Genomic DNA, 17,571 nt, shown 5'->3' with positions numbered 1-17,571 from the left:
CCTATTAAGCAAAAAGGAAGGAGGACTTGAAGATAGGAGCAATCCTCAGCCTATCTAGATTGCAAAAGACATTGAAAGGAAAGGATTTATGTCAGGAAAGTGTCCTGTGGAGATAAAAATCAAGCATGTCGCTAGACATCTTTGAGGGATCAAAAGATTAAAGTATTCAATCACACAGAGGGCTCTCTGAAGCAGTATGTGGGTGTGGATCATGGATAACCTCCAGCCATCTCAGCAGAAGCACTGAATTGGGATGGCATTTTCCTGGAGGGACTGTGAACAAGTCTCTTGTTTTTTGTTTTTTTGTTTAATGTTTTATTTATTTTTGAGATAGAGACAGAGTGAGCAGGGGAGGGTCAGAGAAAGAGGGAGACACAGAATCTGAAACAGGCTCCAGGCTCTGAGCTATTCCTCAGCACAGAGCCCGACGCGGGGCTTGAACCCACAACCCATGAGATCATGACCTGAGCCGAAGTCGGACGCTTAACCAGCTGAGGCACCCAGGCGCCCCACAAGTCTCTTGTTTAAAGACAGAATCCCCATGGCATACATGGGAGACTACAAGACTTTTGAGTATCTGAATCAGCAGAATCAATGTCATCTTTAACTGAAAGGATAGATGAAGAAATAAAAGAAGTCTATGGGACTAAAAATTTGACAAGAGGAAAACAAGGTGACAAAACTACTCAGCTCTAAGTATGTGCTCCGTTCAAAATAAAGGACAGATGATTTTGAGGACAGAGCCTGAGGCCTAGAGGGCAGAGCTATGGATGCAGGTAAAGTCATGGGACCAGAGGGAGGAAGCTCAAGCCACAAAAGATTGTTCTCAGGCCTTGAAACCTATGTAGTTTTGCCTCCTTGATCCACATTGCTTGGATCAGAGACTCCTCTATTCCTTCTACTTCTCTCTTTTGCACTGGAACAGTCTATAACTGTTATTAGCCGTAAATGAACCAAAAAGAAAGCAGAAACACAAACAGTGGAGAGGAAAATTACAAAGACAAAAATGAGAGGAAACATCTCTTGGTGCCAAGAAGACAACTGCGGTTAAACTAAACCCGAGGTACACTTTTCTTTCTCCACGATGTTTACCTGATTCTGACATAGAAACATCTCATTATGACTTCCAAAATGATCAAGGGATATTTTTCCAACAGTGTAAAATCAAGACACTAATACAGGTATGAAATAAACATGTGTTCAAAGATACTGTTTAGTTACATGAGGGAATGGGAAGAAGTTAAAACAGGTTCATAGAGAATCCAAGGATTAGATGCAGGAATAGTAATCAGTAACATTTAAGTGAATGTGTAAACTGAGGCAAAATTGGTCTTATTTTATCATGGGGGGGGTCCATGTAATCTCTACTAGATATTTTATATGTTTATCACTAACCTATAACAAAGGATTATAAAAGACCATAGAGACAATAGAAGGCTAGAATCAGATAATGTGGAGTGGTGTCCTAAGAAAAGTTTTCCATTGAAACACACATTTATCTTTACAATGTTAAAATAAGCAGAAAATTACAGTTCTCTCAAAATCAATTCCAGTCATTAGGGTGACCACATTCCTGTCCTGAACGTTTCTAGGCTGACGTCTGATGACACAATGGGCACCAGCGATATCACAGTCACAAAGGCAGCTCCCTGTCCAATGAGGGTCGAGAGCCTAGGGATATAGTGTGGAGGGTTGACTGCTGGTGTCTTGAGAGGCCTAATCCAGCTGGAGAATCAGAGCTGATTGGAGCCAAACCCAGCCAACATCATGTTGGGGGAAAAAATCCAGGAGAGCTCCTGTCAGTCTCCAGCCCATCTTATAACAACTATGTTACAGTGTCCTGTGAGCTATGTGGATCGCCTCCTGCCGGGGGATCAACATAGCCGAGGCTCGAGTTCATCCACAAATGATTTCCTCCTTACCATGCTTGACCACCTTACTGACTACATCCTGGAGATGGTAGGCAATGATGCCAGCACCAGCAGTATGCATACTGTTCCCCAAGATGAGAGAGCAGTGGACAATAGCAGAGAGTCCCACCAACACTTGAAGGATGCAGCCTTCACTCTGTTTGATGAGATGCGCGGAACCAGGAGAAATGGCTAAAGCCTGGGTCCTGGAGCCTGGAGCGAGTCCTCACAGCCTTAGTCTTAGACAAAGCATCTCATAGCTAAGGAATCCCTGGCTGCTGTCATCAGTATATAATAAAGGAGTTAAATCAAGTGCCATGCCTCTGACTGGCCTGTTTCTGTCATTCTGCATTGGAGGTGTCTGTCCGACATCCGGGAGGAGATCTCCCAGGGGGAGGGGAGGGAGGATGGGGCGGTCGGTGTGGGATGCTGGACTCAGGCATTTCAGGGAGCGGTTTCTCTGGGGACAGTGTGGGGAGTGGCCCTGAGGGAGTAGCTGCTTGTGGGGAAGAGACTTTCTCATTGGCTCTGGGCGAGTCCAGGCCTGTGAGGCCAGGAGGTTGGCGGAGTGGGGGTGGCCCTCCCAGGCATGTTGAATTCCCAGAGCGAGGACGGGGGCTGAAGACCACGACTGAGGTGCCAAAGGCTGTATTGGGGACGGGAACGTGTAGAAGTCAGGAGGTGTGACGGGCAGCGGGGGTGGGTGGACAGGGCGGCATAGCAGCTGACATGAACTTAATGGGACAGGGGCGTCACCTGAAGACTGAGTGACGGGGAAACCATGAGGAGGTGCACGTAAGAGGAACTATGCTCAGGTTGATTTGATTCCCTTGGACCCCACCTCATTCCAAAAAACGACTTGAGGTAGGGATTATTGGCTAGTGCTGTGGTATCTGTGGAGTATATCCTTCTGCCCTCTCTTGTGGGCACTGGTAAACCATATAGTACTATGAAAGGTACTGTAGTACTAGCTGGCCTAANAAGACTGAGTGACGGGGAAACCATGAAGAGGTGCCCGCAAGAGGAACTATGCTCAGGTTGATTTGATTCCCTTGGACCCCACCTCATTCCAAAAAAGGACTTGAGGTAGGGATTATTGGCTAGTGCTGTGGTATCTGTGGAGAATATCCTTCTGCCCTCTCTTGTGGGCACTGGTAAACCATATAGTACTATGAAAGGTACTGTCTGGCCTAAGGCATGCAATCCTAGAAGTTCCTTTTTAAATAATTTTTAATGTTTATCTATTTTGAGAGAGAGCATGTGGGAGAGGGAGAGAGAGAGAGAGAGAGAGAGAGAGAGAGAGAGAGAATCCCAAGCAAGCTCCCTACCACCAGTGCAGAGCCGAATGTGGGGCTCAATCCCATCAGCTGTGAGATCATGACGTGAGCCGAAACCAAGAGTCAGATGCCTGACTGAGCCTCCCAGGCACTCTCATCCTGGAAGTTCTTAATGGTTATTGTTGATAGATTTATTTATAAATATACCCCATAATAAACACCTGTAATAATCTCCTTCTCAATGAAACTGCTAACCCACCTGTGATCCTATACTTGATGGAGCAACATAGAGTTCGCAGGGGCTGAAGACTTATTTGGGGAGGCAGAAGTATGTTCTGTGTAAGTTCTGTCCCAAGTGGTGGACTCACAAGTACGTACAATTCCTATAAACACTCTTTTGGTGTTTTAGGTTAAAAATAGTTGTCACATCAAGCGTTCTGGCAGCCTTTCCCCTTCCTGTGACAACATTTAACATTTTCTCCTGTTCATCAGGTGCTCAGCCCCACCTCCCCCCCCCACTGCAGCCCCCTGGACTGTCACAGAGGGCTGCTCAGAGGTTGCCTAGGCAGCTTCGACAGAGGGATCAGAGGAGCTGGGGTGGCCATCCCAGTTCACCCCTTTCTGGCCATGTGATCTGGGACATTCCTCTGTTCCCTCTGAAAAGCACCGTCGTGTGTGAAATGGGGACCATAAGAGTTCCTCCGTCTTTGGATTTTCGCAGAGATTAAGTCAAGGTGTGCCTGTCCACTGCTGCATAAGACAGTGCCCTGCGCAGAGTACGTCCCTCATGCATAGCTGCATGTCTGTCCCTTTCTGTAGACCAGATGCTTACACGTGCTTCCCCAGGGGCCCCTGGCCTGGGTCTCACATGATGGCCGGGGGCCTGGGCCCCTGGCTGTGAGACCGCAGCCTGCTGAACCTTGGGGAGAGACAGAAGGGTGCCACGCAGAGGAAGAAGCCAGAGGCACACCCAGGAGCCAGATGGGCCTCAGCCTGGTTTCCTCTCTGCTCCCCTCTGCCTGGGGACTCACCCACCCTCTCTCTGCTTCCTTCCACCATCTGTTAAAGCGTGGAGCTGGCTTAGCCTTTGCTACTTCACAGGAGTGTCCTGACAATAATAGTGTCATGGTTGTGTTTTTAGCTCATTGGAATATGTGCTTGTATAAATCCAAGAAAGTTTTCTTGGTCCCTGATGCCATCCAACCAGATATTTACAGAAACCTCACTGTCAAGATGTGTAGCTCACCCAGCTGTGATTTATTATGGAGAGCCAGGAAGCCCTCTTCACCTTCGCCAAGCTCAGCGGTTACTCCTGACTTCGTTTGAGTAGCAAGCAGGTGTCTCCCCCGCAGTTGCCCGTGGATTCGCCTTCACCTGGTCACAGGACAGCACCCACGTTGCCACGCCATCCCGGAAGTGGAGCGTCTTTGTGTCGGGGGCGTGGTTTCTCATACTCCAGTGTCCTTTGGCCAACGGGGACTGTCTCCAGGGTGGGTGAAGCCAGGGAAGCAGTCATTATGCTAAGACCTTGATATGTTGGTTAAATAGCTGTCTGATTTTCATAAGCAGTGGATTTTGGCTCATGGCTGTGGCTAGTTTTAGCACAAAATAGCCTCCTGGGTACTTCACCAGAAGGCACAGCTGAGGAATTCATTAAAGGCCAGAGAAGGGGTGCTCTGGTGCTTAAGCATCCAAATTTGGCTCAGGTTGTAATCTCATGGTTTGTGGGTTTGAGCCACACATCCTGCTCTGTGCTGACAGCTCAGAGCCTGGAGCCTACTTCAGATTCTGTCTCCTATTTTCTGTGCCTGTACCCTGCTCACACTGTCTGTCTCTCTCAAAAATAAACAAACAGTAAGGCCAGAGATGTGGGAGTAGGTGGATAAACCATGTCGGGTTAGGAGACCTAGGTCAGGTGGTCACCTTACAGTCCGTGCAGTAGTCCTCACTCACGGTCACTGTGATACCTGTAGGGAGCTAGGCTTCCTGGGCTCCCTCAGACTATCCAGTGTCCAAGGTGGAATTTCAGGGTGGAGCTTCAGTGACGTCACGTTGACAAGCCCTCTGTGGTCACAGGGGCATGGGACAATCAGGCAGAGCACTACTGCCATCCCTTTAGAACTGTGCTTGGGGATTTCGCAGGAGAAATGGAGGCCACGGCCAGCACAGCATGGGTGTAAATGCAGCCCCTGCCAAATCCCCCTCCTACATGTGCACAGGAGTCCTCCACCCAGAGGCAGCAGGTGGAGAGTGGGACTCACTGCCCTTGGCAAAGAATGAGCCACCCAAGTTTAGGCCCTTTGTGCATTAAAAAAAAGTGGGAGGTGGGGGTAGGGGGTGATGAGGAAGGGTCAGTTCTAGCTTGGGCCCTGGAGAGAGAACACCACTGACGACTAGTGCCCTGTTGGGAATGGAAAACTAAAACCAGAAAGAGTAGAGACGGGCTGGGGAGTGTGTAGCTGCCAAACCAGGTCTGGGATCAAAAGGCATATCAGGGTGGGTTGGGGTCAGACACACGTCAGCACAGCAGAAAACAAAATGTGTGAGAAGAGATGAGCCGGAGAGTTGACTCTGGGGGGAACCTGAGAAGTCATTTGGGCTTGGGTTTGGCATGAGCACGAGGCCAGGGCATTAGGCTTGGCTCCCACTGAGAACAACCTTTGGGAACCAAGATGTTTAAAGGCCCACGCTCCCTTAGTCCCCGAATCTGACAGATCCTATAGGATATGGCCAGAGGGAGATCGCCTGACTCTTCAGAAAGGGCCCTTGGAGCCTCAAAGTAGAATTCAAGAATAATGACTATCTATGAACTTCAGTAAATCATTTCCCTAAAGAACAACTTATAAAGTGGTTCCTCAGACATAATGTAGGCAGCAGATGGGATCATTAGGCCTGCAATGATGTATTTAAAGGAAAATTCATCGGCTGCCAACATTCAAAATCAAGAACTTTTAACATAACAACCTCAGTTACTGGCTTCTCTGGTGAACTCAAAATGTCTGGGCAGACGTGGGTATTGTCACATTAAGAAGCCTGGCTGCTGTCCCGTGACTGCTGGGCCTCTCTGGTTGGCCACAGTGTTCACCCTTCACTGTTGTAACTCATGTATGACCCACTTCACTCATTTCCAGTACCTTCCTGACTCTTAGAGTTACTTGAGTTCATTATCCTCCTCATTCTAAAACCGGTTTCTGAAGGATAAAGTTTTCTCCTTGAGCAAATGAGAACAGTACACTGCTCTTGAGAATTGTCTTTGGTGTGGGGCCAGGATTTTCTCTTGTTCAGACTCATTGTGCCACTGATGATATGTGGTCATATTTTGCTAGGACTAGAATGGAGTTTGTATTTGACTCCTCACTTGAGTTCAGCAACATCTGATCTAGTATTACTGTGTTCAACAAGAAGACTTCACTCAAATGTTATGGCAAAACCCATGCTTGATATAAAGGTCACTAAATGCTGACCATTTCCCAAACTGTTGTAGCTGATCAGTAACAGATAATTTAATGATCTACATCAGTCCCTAAATCACATTTGAATAGCCCTGTAAGAGTGAATTTATTTCATTCCTTAAGGGGTATGGTTTTAAATCTAAGAAAGGCAGTGAATATGAATAGGACCTGCAGTTGATGTTTCACTTAGTGTTTCTACTTCAGAGTCCTTCATGGAAACAGAAGATTGGTATTTCGGGTTTTAGAATCGCTGTGGGGAAAATCTCTCTAAACGTCATCTGTTTAAGCAAAATCTAAAGGAAACCAGTTTGCAGCAAGGAGGCAGGTTAGGTACAGTTGTGTGGGACACTTGGATTCTGTCACATGGGATGAAAGGAATTCACCAACTTGACCGTGGAGGAGAGAGCCTTCATGACATATTAGGACAGGGTAGCGCCGGAAGAGGGAGGAAGGTCAGGTTCTGGTCTCCCACGGGTGTGGTTTACTTGGGGGCACATCAGCTTCTACAACTATAAAATGAGGAGGTTGGACAAAATTGTTTCAGAGGTCTGCCCAAGGTGTACAATTACCAGTCTCAGCTTTTCCTAAGCAAAGTGTGTACTGACAGTGGGCAAATGGGGCACAGAGGACAGGGATTATTTTTTAGGGTGTCCATTTTACAGCTGAGGGCCTGAGATGACACTCAACTCTCCACATGTCACATGGCCAATGGGTAGAACAGCGAATAGGACAGTCCTCTTCTCGTACCTGTTGTTGAGGCTCCTCTGCTACCACAGCCTGAGAGAGGAGCCTCAAGATAGAAGGTGTTGAATGCTCTCCTCTGGGATAAAGAAGCTAGTCTCTTCCATCCAGAGATGTCAGGGTTTGTTGGACCTCTGGGTAAGCACGAGCCCCACGAACTTTTACTTGGGTTTTATTTCGAAAAGGCCAGGTGGGTTACGATCAAGGACTGATTTCGTGGTTCAGTTATCTGGACTTTACAAATCTAGGTCTTCTTTCACTGGACATTGTAATAGTTGTGTCACGAACCCATCTCCTCAAATAAGGTGCTTTTGAGATTCTATGTCCACTGACATGGTCTTAAAGGTGATTATGTGATGCCATCAGAAGCCTGTGCTTAGGAGTTTATTCTTGAGGTGTCTAAGTTACTATTCTTTTTTATGGGGTTCTGAGACCATCCTTACTTGTTGAAGGCAAAATCTCTGGGCTGCGGTTGCTTATTGGGCCTTCAGGGAAGCATCAGTGTAAATCACAATAACAAACTGCAGAAGACAAATACTTATGGCTGAGATCAACTTGTTGAAAATTTTCATAAGTAAAGTCTTATTGTTATTCATAACAATAAAAGTGCAACTACTGGTGAAATTACCTTTTTCTGTCATATGTAAAAGAACAAGATAAGGCAGAAAAAGAGTTTTTGTTTCAGTGTCTGTAAGCATAATGATGCCGCCCTTTTTCAAAAAAAGTATGGAATAGATCCTTAGGGATTTTAATGAAGTCCCCTCAATGCATTAGCGTTCTACAGAAAAAAACCAAACCATTAGGAAATATCCATATATCTGCATGTGTGTACATATACGTACGATTGGTTCACGTGGTTATCTGATCTAACAAGTCCTAATTCTGTAAGGTAGGCCAGCAGGCTGGGAACTCTGGCCAGATTTCTGCGTTACACTGTGGCCAAACTCTTTGCCAAGAAGCTTCAGTTTTTGTTCTTTAGACTTTCAACTGATTGTATGATGGTAATTTCCTTTTCATATAGTCAACTAATTGTAGATGTTAATCTCTTTTAAAAAGTATCTTCACAGCAACGTCTAGACTTGTATTTGGCCAAATGGCTCGACGCCATAGCCTAGCAAAATTGACACGTTAGAATGTAACCATTATAATAGGTGGGTTTGATGTGACTCCTCAGTTGAAAAGCACTGGCCTAGAAGATGCTAGATTGAAATTTTATTAGGAAGGTTGCAGCTAAATATTTAAAAGTAATAAATGATGGCTGATAATACTGTAGTTTTGTTGCCTAAATCACTGGAGAAAGCTCCACCAGGACTCTGATAATTAGAAACATCTCATGGACAGTGAGGCCATTGACAAATCTGTGGAGACTTCCCATACAATGTATATGATTTGAAACACATATTAATATTTTCTCTATTAATATTTAACCTAGAGAAGTCCAAGTACTTGTTTTGAGAATTTTCTGTGCAACTCCTCAATAGTAACATGTCCAATAAATCCAATTATTTCTAGTACTTCTCTCTCTCTCTTTTTTTTTTTTAATAAAGTAAATCTTTATGACTTTCTGGGGGCCCTGTGAGAAATCAGTTTAAAACCAAAGACAGTTTTCAGTGTAAAAGATAATGCGAAGTATTATTTTATTTCAGTTTTCAAATTTTAGATTGTAATTTGGAAATGCTAAAATCAAAAGTTGCTGAGACACTCGCATACTTAATGGTAAAATCATGAGAGCCTGAGAACGTGAATGGTTGTTGCTTGGCTATTTACTAATTCATTGGCAAGACAGCATTTAAGTAAATGTGGAAAAGTCCTTAAAACTTCAGATATGCAGAGCTTTTATTGTTTCTTTTAGTTTAAAGAGAATACTAAAAGGCATGTTGAAGTCAGAAGAAAGAAATATTCTTGTGACATATGGAATCTGCTACTTGGGCAGATTATGTATTGAGTAATATGGTAGAGTGAAATAAGGCTTTCTAAAATATTCAGTCCTAATCCCTAGAATGTGGAGGTGTTACTTTCTGCCTTGTGGATGGGACTTTGTAGATTTAAGTTCCAGATATTGAGGTGGGAAGATTATCCTGGATAATTGTGGTTAACCCGAGAAATCAGAGTGCCCTTATATGAGGGAAGCAGAAGGAAATTTGAATACACAAGCAAAAGACAATGTGACAACTGAAACAAGATGCTGTATGGCTGGCCTTGAAGATGGAGGAAGAAGTCACGAGTAAAGAAATGGAAAGAATTCAGCTCTAGAAGCTGGAAAAGGCAAGGAAATGGATTCTGCCTTAGAGCTTTCAAAGGTCATGCAGCCCTGTTCACACCTTGATTTTAGTCTGGTGAGACTGATTTCAGATTTATGACCCAGAAGAGAATAAATGTGCATTGTTTGAAGCCACCCTAGGAAGCTAATGCAGGTGAAGGGTAATCTTTTACAGCCTCTTAGTAAGAACTGACAAATGCTAGGGCGCCTGGGTGACTCAGTTGGTTAAGCATCCAGCTCTTGATTTTGGCTCAGGTCATGATCTCACAGTTAATGAGTTACAAGCCCTGTGGTGGGGACTGTGCTGATAGTGTAGAGTCTGCTTGGGATTCTTTTTCTCCCCCTCTCTCTTCCTCTCCCATGTTCTCTCTCTCTCTCTCTCTCTAAATAAATAAATAAATAAATAAACAAACAAACTTTAAAAAGAGCTGACAAATACTCTAAGAAAACTTAGCCTTTTTCACAAAGAACAAACTAAATTCGGTGATTGCTTCAATATAGTATTTGTGGTTATTTATTTGTATTTTTTTATTCTGACGTTAGTTAACATACAGTATAGTCTTGGCTTCAGTAGTAGAACCCAGTGATTCATCTCTTACATATGACAGCTAGTGCTCGCCCCAAAAAGTGCCGTTCTTAATGCCTGTCATCAATTTAACCCACCCTCCTACTTACTTCCCCTTCAGTTCTCTGTATTTAAGAGTCTCTTAAGATTTTCCTCCGTCTCTGATTTTATTTTATTTTTCCTTCCCTTCCCCTATGTTCATCTGTTTTCTTTCTTAAATTCCATATGAGTGAAATTATATGATATTTGTCTTTTTCTTACTGACTTTGCTTACCCTAATATATTCTAGTTCCATCCACATTGATGCAAGTGGCAAGATTTTATTCTTTTTCATCACTGAGTAGCATTCCATTGTATATGTATACCACATCTTCTTAATCCATTCATCAGTTGATGGACATTGGGCTCTTTTCATACTTTGGCTATTGTTGAAATCACTGCCATAACCATTGGGGTGCCTGTGCCCTTTGAAATCAGCATTTTTGTATCCTTTAGATAAATTCCTAGTAGTGCAATTGTTAGCTCATAGGGTTCTATTTTTAACTTTATTTTTTTTAATATTTTTTATTTATTTCTAGGAGAGAGAGAGAGAGACAGCGTGAGCAGGGGAGGGTCAGAGAGAGAGGGAGTCACAGACTGAAACAGGCTCCAGGCTCTGAGCTGGCAGTCAGCACAGAGCCCGACGCGGGGCTCGAACCCACGAACCGCGAGATCATGACCTAAGCGAAAGTCGGACGCTTAACCGACTAAGCCACCCAGGCGCCCCTCTCTTTTTAACTTTTTGAGGAACCTCCATACTGTTTTCCAGAGTGTCTGCGCTGGTTTGGATTCCCACCAATAGTGCAAAAGGGTTCCCCTTTCTCCAGACCCTCACCAACTTCTGTTGTTTCCTGAGTTGTTCATTTTAGCCATTCTGACAGGTGTGAAGTGGTGTCTCATTGTGATTGTGATTTGTATTTCCCTGATGATGAGTGATGTTGAATATCTTTTCATGTGTCTGTTAGCCATCTGGATGTCTTCTTTGGAAAGCTGTCTGTTCATGTCTTCTGCCCATTTCTTCACTGGATTGTTTTTTAGGTGTTGAATGTGATAAGTTCTTTATAAGTTTTGGATACTAACCCTTTATCTGATATGTCATTTGCAAATATCTTCTCCCATTCCATAGATGGCCTTTTAGGTTTTTTTATTGTTTCCTTTGGTGTGCAGAAGCTTTTTTATCTTGATGAAGTCCCAGTAGTTCGTTTTTGCTTTTATTTCCCTTACCTCTGGAGACCAATTGAATAAGAAATTGCTGCCCCCAAAGTCAAAGAGGTTGCAGCCTATTTTCTCCTGTAATTTTGATGGTTTTCTGTCTCACATTTAGGTCCTTCATTCATTTTGAATTTATTTTTGTGTCTGGTGTAAGAAAGTGGTCCAGTTTCATTCTTCTGCGTGTTTCTGTCCAGTTTTCCCAACACCATTTGCTAAAGAGACTGTCATTTTTCCGTCGGATAGTCTTTCCTGCTTTGTCGAAGGTTAGTTGGCCATGTATTTGTGGGTCCATTTCTGGATTCTCTATTCTAGTCCATTGATCTATGTCTGTTTTTGTGCCAGTGCCCTAATGTCTTGATGACTACAGCTTTGTAATATAGTTTAAAGTCTGGGATTGTGATGCCTCTGGCTTTGGTTTTCTTTTTCACCATTACTTTGGCTATTTGGTGTCTTTTGTGGTTCTGTCATATAAATTTTAGGATTGTTTGTTCTAGCTCTGTGAAGAATGCTGGTATTATTTTTTAAATGTATTTTATTTTAGTTAAAATTTTTATTATGTTTAATGTTTGCTTATTTTTGGGAGCGACAGAGACAGAGCACAAGTTGGGGAAGGGCAGAGAGAAAGGGAGAATCTGAAGCAGGATTCAGTCTCTAAGCTGTCAGCACAGAGCCTGACGTGAGGCTTGAACTAATGGACTGCGAGATTATGACCTGAGCCAAAGTTGGACGCTTAACCAACTGAGCCACCCAGGTGCCCCTTAAAAACTTTTTTAAAAGTTTATTTATTTTTGAGAGACAGAGACAGACAGAGTGCAGCAGGGGAGGGGCAGAGAGTGAGGAAGACACAGAATCTGAAACAGGCTCCAGGCTCTGAGCTTCAGCACAGAGCCTGACTTGGGGCTTGAACTCCTGATCTGAGTTCATGACCTGAACCAAAGTCAGATGCTTAACTGACTGAGCCACCTAGGAGCCCCAGAATGTGGTGTTATTTTGCTAAGGATTACATTGAATATGTAGATTGCTTTGGGTAGTTCAACATTTTAACAGTTGTTACTCCATTTCTTTGTGTCTTCAGTTTCTCTCATAAGCTTTCTATAGTTTTCAGTGTATAGAGCTTTTACCTCTTTGATTAGGCTTATTCCTAAGTATCTTATGGTCTTTGGAGCAGTTATAAATGGAATCAATTCCTTATTTCTCTTCCTGCTACCTCATTATTGGTGTATAGAAATGCAACCTGTTTCTATACATTGATTTTTTACATCCTGCAACTTTGCTGAATTCCTATATCAGGTCGAGCAGTTTTTTGGTGGAATCTTTTGGGTTTTCCATGTAGAGTATCATGTCATCTGCGAGGAGTGAAGGTTTGACTTCTTTGCCAATTTGGATGCCTTTTACTTTATTTTGTTGCCTGAATGCTGAGGCTAGGTCTTCCAACATTAATATTTGATTCTGAAGTGTCCATCCAGGAGGTCTTTAAAAATCTTGTGAGAAAACTTACTAGAACTGAACCAGATTTGGGGAAAAATAGTTTTGTTCCTTTTCAGATTCTCTTTTTACAAACCTTCTGTAGCTTTCTGTGTGCATTCAGGTTTTGTATTTCAAACTTCTCTGTTACATTCTGAGCCAACATACCATTTTACTCCACAGCAGAAACATTGTTTTAATCAGTCAAAGAAACAAAAAACCCCACATTATCTTGAAACTCCTAGTGGACTCTCTCACTCATGTATATTAATTATAAGTTTTAAGCAAAATCACTTGTATTTTATAGTGAAAACTACAGGGTAAATATTTGTGAATTTCTTTTGTGTTAGTGGATTTAGCAGATTTCATGAACACACTTATCCCAGATTTACTCAGACACACACTTCCCTTATACAACTTCTCAATGTGGCAGAAATGACCATGGTCATAAGCAGGCTCAACAATATAACCTCTTTGTAGCATATGCAAATAAGAAGCAAAAACATATATACTTGAATTATACTCATCATATTTCAACGTCCTGTCTTAAAAATTATCTAGGCATCTATGGGACACCTGACTGGCTTATTCAATTAAGCATCCAACTCTTGGTTTTGGTTCAAGTCATGATTTCACAGTTCATTAATCTGAGCCCTGCATAGGGCTCCATGGAGCCTACTTGGGACTCTCTGTGTCCCTCTCTCTGCTCCTCCCCCACTCACTAGGTCTCTCAAAGTAAATAAATAAACATTAAAAAAATTAGGCATCTATTGAATGCCCATTAGCTAACACTGTCAGTCCGAAGTTATACATTATCTAGAAATCTTGAAAATTATCTTCAAGTTGATTCTGAAACCTTATTGCTTTGTAGAAACAAAATTTGCCAAACCATTGATTCAACTTGGTTAACTATAAATTTATATATTTCATAATCTTAAACATAAGGTACATTAACACCAGTTTATGTGATCAGTAAAAGTTTATAAGTTTAGGAAAAACATACCTGAGTAGTAGATAAATGCATATTTGTGCTATAGGTAACACTGATAAAAGAGAAAGGACTTAATTGTTTTCATTAAATCCAAACTGTTTAACTAGTCCTGTTTGCCAAAGATTTACTTAAATTAAGTGAAGTTGATTTCTTAAAATAGTTGTGATTTAGTTTCTGGGAGACTATATATTGCTTAAATCCAGCTCATTTAAAGTATCATAGTTCAGTTTTGTTATTTTCAAGGAAATTTGGAAATACTCTATATAAGCAATTATTTATCTAGAAATGCCATTTAAGAACAGAGCTCCAGTAATTTAAGAGATTTTATAATCTGTTAGTATCATCCAGAGGTAGGAAAACATTGTACACTCACACAATCAGAGGTGAAGACCTTTCTGTATTATAGACACAGCGACATATGGGCCCAGACAAATAGAGTTTATAGCTTCAATCCTATAATTTCAGCCATATGTCAAGTATGACACAGAAAAATGTCATCAGTCTAGATATTAAAAAGCTGCTCTCCCCTCAAAGTATGAAATATTTAGTTTATTTGAACAAAGACTGGAAAGTGAGATTCTCTTTTGTCTTTCACCCATGAGAGACTGGATCTCTGTGGATCCGTTTTGAGAGATTTCTAGATGGTCAGATCCTAAAACCAAAGTCTCGACCATTAAAAAAAAAAATGTTTATTTTGAGAGGGAGAGAGCTAGTGAGAGAGCAAGGGAGGGGCAGAGAGAGAGAGAGAGAGAGAGAGAGATTGAGAGATTGAGAGAGAGAGTCCCAAGCAGGCTCCATACTGCTAGAGTGAAGCCGGACATGGGGCTTGAGCCCATGAACTGTGAGCTCATGACTTGAAGCAAAATCAAGAGTCGGATGCTTAAGTGACTGAGCCACCCAGGCACCCTCCCCCAATCATTTTTGTTAGCAATGAAAATAACTTATTGGCTGTATGAACAAAAATGTAACAAACACAGAGTTAGAGAAGTAATTAAAATTATTAAAAATTAGAATATATCAACAAAGTGCTATTGGTGCTTTGGACTCACCTAGAAGAAATGAGATACTCCGGAGAGTTATTAACGGAGAATGAGGTATACTTCTGTGTCTTTGAATTTTCAGCGGGCTCTGACAGGTGAATCCCCGGGCATATCACTATGACCTCCAAAACAGAAGATATTTTCAAAGTCAAAGACTCACATTATGACCTTTATATCGATATAAAATGCAAATGTGTTAAGAGCCTTAACTCATGAGGAATTGGCAGATACTGTAACCAATCCAAAAGAGAATCCGAAGAACATAGAAATATTGATAATATTTAAATGGGTAACTGGGGGCAAAATACGTTTTATTTTGGACCTCTACTGGACAAAGCATTCAGTATGTGTGTCAGTGACCAGTGATTTATAAAGGGCTGTACAAGAGCTAGAAGACAGTGCAAGGCTAGGACGAGATAACCTGGAGCGGGATGTCCTAAAGACAGGACAGTATATCCATTAAAACGTTCATCTTCTTGTCTGTACTAGACCGGTGAAGGCAAGTAGAAAGAGTTCCCTCATAAAGAGGGTCGAGTCAATGGGGAGACCAGGTTGCTGTCATAGATGTTTCTAGGCCAGTCCTGAACAGGGCGTGGTGACACCACTGACATCACAATGTCTGAGCCGGCATATAGGCAGCTCCCTGACTGGTGAGGGGCACACTTGGTTGGAGAAGGCACTAGTGTCCTGACCACCCAGGCCAGCAGGACAGAACCCAGCGAAGAACATGATGTCTGGGAGGCGAGGCCGCCGCTACTCTTACAGACGTCGGAAGTGCGTTCTCTTCCGCTCCAGGAGAACCGAGCTGCAGTTCCCAGTCAGCCAAGTGGAGCGGCTTCTTCGAGAGAGTTGCTCCACCCAACACCTGAGCCCATCCACACCGGTCTTCCTGGCTGGCGTTCTCCAGTACCTGACGGCCAACATCCTGGATCTGGCGGGCAACGAGGCTCTCAGTAACCACAAGATGCGCATCACCCCAGAACACCTGCAGAGGGCACTGGACAGAAACCAGCACCTCAGCCGCCTCCTTGAGTGGACCGCCTCCTCTCCGGTCCGTCAGACGCCCCAAGTTAAGAAGTGCTGAGGCCTGGGTCCCCGAGCCAGCCCCCTCCTCTAGACTCCAAAGCCGCCCGTAGATGAGGGAGGCCTGGCCTTCTGTCAGCACATGCAATTAAAGGATCTGAATCCAGTGCCATGCTTCCGACTGGCCTGTTTCTGTCATTCTGCGTTGGAGGTGTCTGTCTGACATCCGGGAGGAGATCTCCCAGGGGGAGGGGAGGGAAGATGGGGCAGTCGGTGTGGGATGCTGGACTCGGGCGTTTCAGGGGGCAGTTTCTCTGGGGACACTGTGGGGAGTGGCCCTGAGGGAGTAGCTGCTTGTGGGGAAGAGACTTTCTCATTGGCTCTGGGCGAGTCCAGGCCTGTGAGGCCAGGAGGTTGGCGGAGTGGGGGTGGCCCTCCCAGACATGTTGAATTCCCAGAGCGAGGACGGGGGCTGAAGACCACGACTGAGGTGCCAAAGGCTTTATTGGGGACGGGAACGTGTAGAAGTCAGGAGGTGTGATGGGCAGTGGGGGTGGGTGGACAGGGCGGCATAGCAGCTGACATGAACTTAATGGGACAGGGGCGTCACCTGAAGACTGAGTGACGGGGAAACCATGAAGAGGTGCCTGCAAGAGGAACTATGCTCAGGTTGATTTGATTCCCTTGGACCCCACCTCATTCCAAAAAAGGACTTGAGGTAGGGATTATTGGCTAGTGCTGTGGTATCTGTGGAGAATATCCTTCTGCCCTCTCTTGTGGGCACTGGTAAACCATATAGTACTATGAAAGGTACTGTCTGGCCTAAGGCATGCAATCCTAGAAGTTCCTTTTTAAATAATTTTTAATGTTTATCTATTTTGAGAGAGAGCATGTGGGAGAGGGAGAGAGAGAGAGAGAGAGAGAGAGAGAGAGAGAGAGAATCCCAAGCAAGCTCCCTACCACCAGTGCAGAGCCGAATGTGGGGCTCAATCCCATCAGCTGTGAGATCATGACGTGAGCCGAAACCAAGAGTCAGATGCCTGACTGAGCCTCCCAGGCACTCTCATCCTGGAAGTTCTTAATGGTTATTGTTGATAGATTTATTTATAAATATACCCCATAATAAACACCTGTAATAATCTCCTTCTCAATGAAACTGCTAACCCACCTGTGATCCTATACTTGATGGAGCAACATAGAGTTCGCAGGGGCTGAAGACTTATTTGGGGAGGCAGAAGTATGTTCTGTGTAAGTTCTGTCCCAAGTGGTGGACTCACAAGTACATACAATTCCTATAAACACTCTTTTGGTGTTTTAGATTTAAAATAGTTGTCACATCAAGCGTTCTGGCAGCCTTTCCCCTTCCTGTGACAACATTTAACATTTTCTCCTGTTCATCATGTGCTCAGGGCCCCCCACTGCAGCCCCCTGGACTGTCACAGAGGGCTGCTCAGAGGTTGCCTAGGCAGCTTCGACAGAGGGATCAGAGGAGCTGGGGTGGCCATCCCAGTTCACCCCTTTCTGGCCATGTGATCTGGGACATTCCTCTGTTCCCTCTGAAAAGCACCGTCGTGTGTGAAATGGGGACCATAAGAGT

The 17,571-nt window shown here is 43.8% G+C and overlaps 2 protein-coding genes across 2 annotated transcripts; both read left to right on the top strand.

Moving 5' to 3' along the window:
- The first annotated feature begins 1,680 nt into the window (after nt 1-1,680).
- Nucleotides 1,681-2,220, top strand: LOC120248343 (huntingtin-interacting protein M). The gene has a single exon (XM_039256663.1). It carries the CDS (start codon nt 1,768-1,770, stop codon nt 2,104-2,106), a length of 339 nt encoding a protein of 112 aa, XP_039112594.1. The 5' UTR covers nt 1,681-1,767; the 3' UTR covers nt 2,107-2,220.
- A 13,368-nt stretch (nt 2,221-15,588) lies between these two features.
- On the top strand, nt 15,589-16,152 carry LOC120248251 (histone H2A-beta, sperm-like). Its single transcript, XM_039256552.1, has one exon. It carries the CDS (start codon nt 15,679-15,681, stop codon nt 16,033-16,035), a length of 357 nt encoding a protein of 118 aa, XP_039112483.1. The 5' UTR covers nt 15,589-15,678; the 3' UTR covers nt 16,036-16,152.
- Nucleotides 16,153-17,571: the final 1,419 nt, after the last annotated feature.

This window comes from Hyaena hyaena, unplaced genomic scaffold, assembly GCF_003009895.1.
Source record: "Hyaena hyaena isolate Hyena2069 unplaced genomic scaffold, ASM300989v1 scaffold_12, whole genome shotgun sequence".
Classification (NCBI taxonomy): Eukaryota; Metazoa; Chordata; class Mammalia; order Carnivora; family Hyaenidae; genus Hyaena; species Hyaena hyaena.
Note: the sequence above shows the minus strand (reverse complement) of the source record. Positions and strands in the feature narration are given on the sequence as shown.